This window comes from Helicoverpa zea, chromosome 8, assembly GCF_022581195.2.
Source record: "Helicoverpa zea isolate HzStark_Cry1AcR chromosome 8, ilHelZeax1.1, whole genome shotgun sequence".
NCBI lineage: Eukaryota > Metazoa > Arthropoda > Insecta > Lepidoptera > Noctuidae > Helicoverpa > Helicoverpa zea.
The window spans coordinates 3750190-3758115 of record NC_061459.1 but is presented as its reverse complement, the minus strand read 5'-3'; the positions used below and the strand labels follow the sequence as shown (position 1 = coordinate 3758115).

The 7926-nt window shown below is 36.4% G+C and overlaps 1 protein-coding gene across 1 annotated transcript; it reads left to right on the top strand.

The window, feature by feature from the left end:
- Nucleotides 1–522: 522 nt before the first annotated feature.
- Nucleotides 523–6401, top strand: LOC124632323 (cytochrome P450 4d2-like). The gene is made up of 11 exons (XM_047167114.1): nucleotides 523–728; nucleotides 1564–1670; nucleotides 2041–2131; nucleotides 2358–2543; nucleotides 2730–2796; nucleotides 2908–3104; nucleotides 3193–3302; nucleotides 3512–3645; nucleotides 5012–5112; nucleotides 5368–5544; nucleotides 6183–6401. Exons 1-11 carry the CDS (start codon nucleotides 578–580, stop codon nucleotides 6335–6337), a joined length of 1476 nt encoding a protein of 491 aa, XP_047023070.1. The 5' UTR covers nucleotides 523–577; the 3' UTR covers nucleotides 6338–6401.
- The last annotated feature ends 1525 nt before the right edge of the window (nucleotides 6402–7926 follow it).

The following is a 7926-nucleotide window of genomic DNA, read 5'->3' as shown; positions in this document are numbered from 1 at the left end:
AAGTGGTCAAGTGCGAGTCGAATTAGATCGGTGAAGGTTCCAATGTATGCAGGAATTTTCTCCAGCGAATAGACAATAATTTCTTTTCATAGTTTCGATTACGTAAATTATTTTTTTGGCGGCGTCTGTTTACACAAATAGAAATGCTAGTCTGTGCAGAGCGGCATTTTGTGGCTTCTGTGAATGCGCAGTATTTTAGTAAACAAACTTCAAAAAAATAATAATCGCGTTTTATTAAAATCTACGAGACCTTAGGTTTTACTTAATACATAATTTTTCTACGATAGGAAAACGAAGTATCCCCGTAAGAGACTTTTTTTTTCTTTTTTTTTTTTTCAGAAGTTCAGGACCCTAAAATCATTTTCAAAGTATTGTCTGTCTCTATCAAACCGACTTATATTAATCTGCAATGATTGTGACAATTTCACGATTATATAAGTTGTAGGTAAAGCAGTATCTTCGTTTGTGTATAAATAGCCTACGTTCGAATTTTGGCGAATTCATCTCGCATACTCATTGTCAGTCGGATAACCGCGCGAACCGGCTAGTCCACTAGCATTTTTATTTTTTCGAAAAAATGATTACATTATTAATATGTACGGTTTTAGTATTTGTTTTGTTATTATCATGGATAAATTTGGTGAAGGAAAGTCGACGGTTTAACCTGAATGGACCCACGGCTTTGCCTATTTTGGGAAATGCACATCTGTTTATTGTTAAATCAACAGGTAGATATGTTAATTTGAAAATTTAAACATTAATTTGTTAATTGAAATTGATTGATTATCAATTAAATGGTTAATTAGGTAGCCACTTATTCTGTCAATTTTGAAAAATATTTAAAAAATACACAATACAATTGTAACAAAATAATTATCTATACTAATATTATAAAGCTGAAGAGTTTGTTTGTTTGTTTGAACGCGCTAATCTCAGGAACTACTGGTCCGATTTGAACAATTCTTTCGGTGTTAGATAGCCCATTTATCGAGGAAGGCTATAGGCTATAGGCTTTTTATCCGGGTTCGTGCAGAGGTTCCCACGGGATGCGGGTGAAACCGCTGGCAGAAGTTAGTATAGTATAGTTTGATGAATTTATACAATGAACAAATTAATATGATAATTATTTATAAGGATAAATAAATATACGATGTAAAATACTTAATCTCCCGACCTAGGACAAGCCGGTATCTATTAAATCTTACGCCATATATAGAGATTAACTCTTGTCCGTAGATTTTTGTTCCTTTTGTGAACTACAAGCATAGAGTATTTTTATGTATTATTAACAATAAGTAAAGATCTTACCTTTATCCCTTATGATAGTTAGTTAAAATAAATAAACACACAAATAATAGACAAAACACATAGTAAACAATGTGTGTACTAAATCTGTATGAAGGTAAGTCAGGACTGTTGATAGAATAAAGAAACTCCAACTTCATCCGAATGTGAGGCTATAGATGGTCATGGAGATACCATATCTTATTTAGCAGCAGAACATAGTTTTAAAATTAATTATATCTTAATTTTGATATTTAAAGTTAAAACTTATTGTTACAGAAATGTTGGACTTGTTAGCGAGACTGGCGAGCAAGTATGGCGATGCGTTCAGAGTGCATTTATTCTCCACTCCTGTCGTGATTGTAACCCACTCTAGATATGCTGAGGTATGTTAGGCATAATCATCATCAGTTTATTAGTAAGGTATAGGCCTCTTCTCATTCACAAGCTTCTACCGCGAGGCCGCATTATTAAATTTTTTCTACAAACTGATGCACACAAAGGAGTCCCGGAATTTTTTATCAGACCTCTTCTACCCATTTACCTGGACAGTCCGATAACTTTAGCAGAATGGTTATCAGACTTTCTGGCTTCTTACTACCCGTAACGACTAACAAAGATCTTCAAATGACAGCCGCAACGTAACTTATAAAACAGGCACCCTTTAAGACATTGTAGACCGATCGGCCCAAGAATTGCCATTGACTCGAGACGAGCTTCTTCATTGCTAGATAGTAACAAGTATAATTATTGCAGGCACTAGTATCAAGCACGGAGCACATCACAAAAGGCAGGACCTACGACTTCCTATTAAACTGGCTTGGTCTAGGTCTACTGACATCCACAGGTAAGATGATAATAATAAAACATTATTCTCACAACTCACCTTGAAATATTCAGAAAATTCTTTCTGCCCTCGTCACTTTACGCAGAAATTAATAATTTGGTTAGTATTAACCTATGAAGGATCTTGATGGATATTCTATACGTATAAGCCCTTCTTCGAGCTAAACTATCAACTTAGACTAAGAGGTTTCCATCGCTTCTTTTTAATAATAAACCATTATTTTCAGGCCAGATGTGGAAGACTCAAAGGAGATTCTTAACACCCGCCTTCCACTTTAATATACTACAAAACTTCTTGCCAGTATTTTGCAAGAATCAGAGATATTTGACAGATAAACTGCGGGGTCTTGCCAACGGACAACCTATTGATATGACCCCTATTGTTGCCTTGGATGCTCTTGATAACGTGACAGGTAACTTTAATATGAAAAGTTTATCCAAAGTAAATATTCACTACTTTTTATGCGGGATATAGTTCCCACAGGAAGCGGTTTCAACCGTTGATTCCGCTAGCGGTTTTATCTAATTGAGGATTTCGGCTAAATGAGAATAAATACTTAATGTGCAATTAATCTAAAGGCTTTAAATTATTATTTTAGAGTCCATAATGGGAGTTTGCGTGGACGCACAGAAACATCAGTCTGAATACGTGAAAAGTATCGAAGAGTAAGTTTAACTCTTTTAATTGTACTTTCAATTTTGTACAAATTGTACATTATTCCGGCGTAGATAGATTGCTTGTAAAAAATATAAATATAACATTTGCATTATTTATAGACTGTCCGCAATAGTAACGATGAGGATGCAAAATCCTTTCATGGGACAAGACGCTATTTTCAATTTGTTGCCTTACAAGACGAAACAGGAGAAAGCTTTGAAGATTGTACATGGACAGACCCATAAAGTAATTGAAGCAAGACGAGCGGAATTAAGACGTGCTAATATAACTGCTCTTCCCGACAGTAATGATGTTGGTGAGACTTTGATTCATACAAGAAAATTCCGTACAAGTACAGGCATATATCATGATTATATTTATTTAATTTTGTTCTATTCCAAAAGGTATTAAGAACAAGCACGCATTCTTGGACCTGTTGCTGTTAGCTGAAATGGACGGCAAAAAGATAGACGATGAAGGTGTGAGGGAACAGGTCGACACATTCATGTTTGAGGTGAGTTTCTGAACTACATTCTGCCAAGACTGAGTCTCGCCGAATTGATATAAGAAAAATTAAAATAAAGAAGCTTGGAATCAAATTGGTGTAAGACTCGATTCATCAAACTTGATCATACATAGGCAGCTACAATATCCTATCGTTATGATCGATCTTTACTTAGTTATGACAATTTAAATATGTAACTCTGTATATGAATCTTCCAGGGTCACGACACGACGACTTCAGGCATTGTTTACACACTCTACTGCCTATCGAAACACAGAGATATCCAAGAAAAGATCTACGAAGAACTGCAAACTATATTTGGCAGTGAAATGGAAAGAGACCCTACATTTACGTAAGTATTACTTATTCCTTCAAACCTTCACTTAAAAAGAAGTAGGCTTTTTAAAAAGGCTAAAATCACTTGCGGTACCTCTAGTGTTACGAATAAAAATATTGGAATAGATAAATAGAATCCTAATTTAAATATTAAAGCAATAATTGAACTTTTGTAGCTTATTATAATAATTCTGGTAAGGATACTTATATAAACTTATCAAAGTCCACCTTTGGAACTTGTGGACTTTGGAGCCGTGATAAGATGTTATGTTCTTAGTAAGGCTAAGTCATTATTTATAGTTTCTATCAAAAGTGTGTTAAATATCATGTTATCGGACGTCTGTTTTCGAAACTTTGGGACTTTAGACCGTGGACTTTGGAACCTCGATAAACAGATAATTTAATTTGTCAAAACATGGGTATGTGTTATGTAATATTGCATAATATTATTTTGTTTACTGACCTATGTCTTCAGTACCTACCTACCTCTACTTAATATTAATTTTGAACTGCGCCGTCAGTCGAGCAGTCGCATAGCGTGACTGATGTGCACGAGGCCTCGGATTCGAAGCCCGGGTCGGGCCGAAATCACTTTGTTTCGGTTTTTAGAAACTTTTACAAAGCAGCCCGAACTCTTTGGCTTAAACTAACGTAAGGTTTACGTATAATCCAACCTGCCATTTATTCTAACACCACAATTCACACTCCAAAACACTATCACACTTACGTAAACTAAGCTCAGACAAAGTTTTCATTCATAATAGCAACCTAGCGCTTTAGAATCAAGCAACTATTATTAGATGGTGGAATTTGGCACAGCTCTCTTAGACACTTTAAACTTGCTCCGTAAAGTTGCAGGCGACAATAGTGAACAGAATACCCATAAACTACGAACTTACTCTTCATTCCTGCATTTGTGTTAGACTCGGTTAAGCCGTCTGCTATGCAAACGAGACTATTTTGATAAGGAATTGGTGCAAATAATCTCAATTCCATTTCAAATACGTATTAATCTTGAATTAATGAAGCCCCAATATGTGCATAATTTGGACCACGCAGGAAAACTAGCTAAGCCAGTCAATGACTAGGCAACATTAATATTTAAAATTATAAGTCAAAAGCGAAGGAAAATAGATGTACTCGTCAGCGCAATGTATTTACAAAACTTTTCTACATCTAAGTGAAATAAGCAAGATTTGAATTGCCTCAAGCCTTTCGGACAATTTTTTCCATTTTAATTAAGTAGTGGATTCTTTTACTGTCATTTTTAATTAGTCAGATGACGACGTTGTTCCAGAAGTACATTAAAATTATATTTCTAGAGTTGTTGGATAGTTGGCTCATCTTTTCAGTTTCTAATAAATGCATAATTTCTTGTTTAGTGAACTCAACCAAATGAAGTATCTGGAGTTGGTGCTCAAAGAATCGTTGCGGCTCTTCCCACCAGTGCCACTCATTGAGAGAAAGATTATGAGGGATTGTGGTAAGTTTACTTTGAACATCATATTCAACATTTTGCCCTCCTGAACATGACGTGCTAAAACAATCAAAAGCCTTCAAGAAAAATCTAATATTTCGAAAACGAAAAGACACGAACAAGTTGAACAATGGTTCACTTTGGTCTAGCTAGAAGATCCTTGAGTACAACAGTTATTTTTATTACAAGAGTTATTTTGACCTATCAGGACAGTAGTTGGAGCTCATTGAAAATTTGCTTATTCAACACATTTCTTTACAGAAATCGGAGACATGAAACTAGTGAAAGGCACATCGGTCCTCATCAACATCTACCAAATCCACCGGCAGCCAGATATGTTTGAGAATCCTTTGGAGTTCCGGCCGGAGCGGTTCGAAAAGCCATTGAAGAATCCCTTCAGTTGGATTCCATTCAGTGCTGGTCCTAGAAATTGTATAGGTGAGGTTATTTTCATTACATCGATTTTGTGTAGATACATTGTTATAGGTACTAACTTCCACCACCGATCTCACGCGCGCCCCTAGAGCTCTCCTTTCCGCACATGGTTTAGGATATGGTTATATGGTTGTTCTCGCTAAGTTAGTTCTTCAAAATCCATCTAGTAGTGTTTGTGTGAAAGAGGAACAACTCCATAAAAACTAATCGCTAGTTGATGGCATATACGATTGTGAAGGATCAATCATCAATATTTTTATATCGTCGGATCGGTCGTCTGATCTTCCACAATCAGTAATTAAAAGTTCAATATTTCATTCGTACGGGCCATTCAATATCATATTTGGTTGCACAATCGATAAGTGTACTCCAAGTTGTAACCACAATGAAACAATAGTGACCTATTAATACATTAACCGTTATAGTTCGATATCCACTTATTTTTGGTCAAGTACCTACCTATTGTTATCTGATTCTTCCAAATAGGTCGAAATAGACCACTTTAGCATTACATTTGGACCCGTTAGCCGATAGTCACAATAAAATATAGATTTGTCGATGGTTGAAAGACTGCACATAGAGTCACAATCGTGACCTTATTTTTCGAAAAAAGTACATTAAGTTCTTTCTTTCTTCCTCAGGTCAAAAATTCGCGATGGTGGAACTGAAAATTACCATCTCAGAAATCGTAAAAAACTTCTACATATTACCAGCATCTCAAGAGCCTGAACTGAGCGCAGACATCGTACTAAGATCTAAGAATGGAGTCCACGTTAAACTTATGCCTAGGAAATAATGATTTAATTTTGTGATATTTTATGAGATTTTTTACTTGTTAAGAATTAAATGTTATGACTGAAGCAATAGACGATATTCGTTAATAATAATAATGAGCTCACTACTTTCCTCTTAGTTCATAGTCCAAGGTTAAGTTGAGAGAATCAGCTAAGCAAATAGCAAAGGTAAACTTGTTTTAAAAAGCGGTTTACCTAGGTACATAAACGAATGTTTCCGTAACAGGCTAAGCGTATAGTGTAGCTAATCAAAATACGAGGTTTGCGATTATTTTAAACTGCTGCATGTCACCCATATGTATTTGATAATCAAAGTTTTTTTATACATTAAGCAAACCAGTTTCCAAATAAACCGAAAAAACGCTATAATAATCTGCTACTAAGAAAAAATCTCATTTAAAATCTCCACACTTAGGTACTATTATTTGAACATTCATCAGTCATCTGAAACTCATCGACCACGGTCAACCGCACTTTGATTACTTCTTAACTTAATATATCTCGCTCCACCTGTTTTAAATTAGCTAGTTATCGGAGTTTCACGTCAAGACACCTTTAATCTGTAACCATCAAAGTTGAGCCCTTGCCAAACAATGACACTTTGCAAACTAATTTCAATATAGTTTGCTCAGGCTCACGACTCAACCGTGGGTGGACGATCTTCGAGGAAAACAACGCAACATTCCATGTTTGGGCTGACCTTTATAAAACACTAGCTTCTGCCAGCGGTTTCAGCCGCATCCCGTGGGAACTACTTCCCGTACCGGGATAAAAAGTAGCCTATAGCCTTCCTCGATAAATGGGCTATCTAACACTGAAAGAAATTTTCAAATCGGACCAGTAGTTCCTGAGATTAGCGCGTTCAAACAACAAACAAACAAACTCTTCAGCTTTATAATATTAGTATAGACTAGATTCTTACTAGTATTTCAGTATTCAATCCGATGCTTAGAACTTACAGTAATGACAACAATACACCTGCTACTAGGTATATCGTTTCAAATGTATCATGCCCATAAATGTTAATCTCGTAACAAAACGCTTTATGGGCCATATTTACTTTAATTAGTGCAACCGCGGGAGGGTTAAACAACCTCGGTAAGATGACGTGGAATTCAAGTTATTTGGGGATGTTGAGGCAAAAGCCACATTCAGACGAGTCTTAATACCGTCGCCTATAACCCATAACCACGTTTATGAGTGAACCCTTAAGTTTTACGAGTTCTAGTAAATTGAATGAAGTGACTTGTGGATTTTATACTCGGTGTTAAAACAAACAAATGAAGAAATTAAATTAAATAAGGTACCGAGGTGAGGTATCGTATCTTTTTTCGCTTTGCAAAGTAGTTTTCTTCAAACTTTAAACCCAACACAATCCAAGTCAGGCAGAAGTGTCGTAATTTAGGGCACGCCACCATCGTGGCGGTAAGTCCCCTCTTTGAGGAGTGGCTCGGGAGGAGCCATGGCGCCCTCACGTACAGCGTGACGCAGGTCCTCACCGGACACGGTTGTTTCGGGAGGTACCTGCACCGAATCGGTCGTGAGGAGGCGCCCGGGTGTCACCATTGTGCGGACAGCCCCGAGGACACGG

Excerpts from the sequence above, each read along its gene's own strand:
- LOC124632323 (XM_047167114.1), top strand. The coding sequence starts at position 578 with ATGATTACATTATTAATATGTACGGTTTTAGTATTTGTTTTGTTATTA. Across the intron at positions 2,132-2,357 it reads AGGTCTACTGACATCCACAG|GCCAGATGTGGAAGACTCAA; the intron begins GTAAGATGATAA and ends CATTATTTTCAG. Across the intron at positions 2,544-2,729 it reads TGCTCTTGATAACGTGACAG|AGTCCATAATGGGAGTTTGC; the intron begins GTAACTTTAATA and ends TTATTATTTTAG.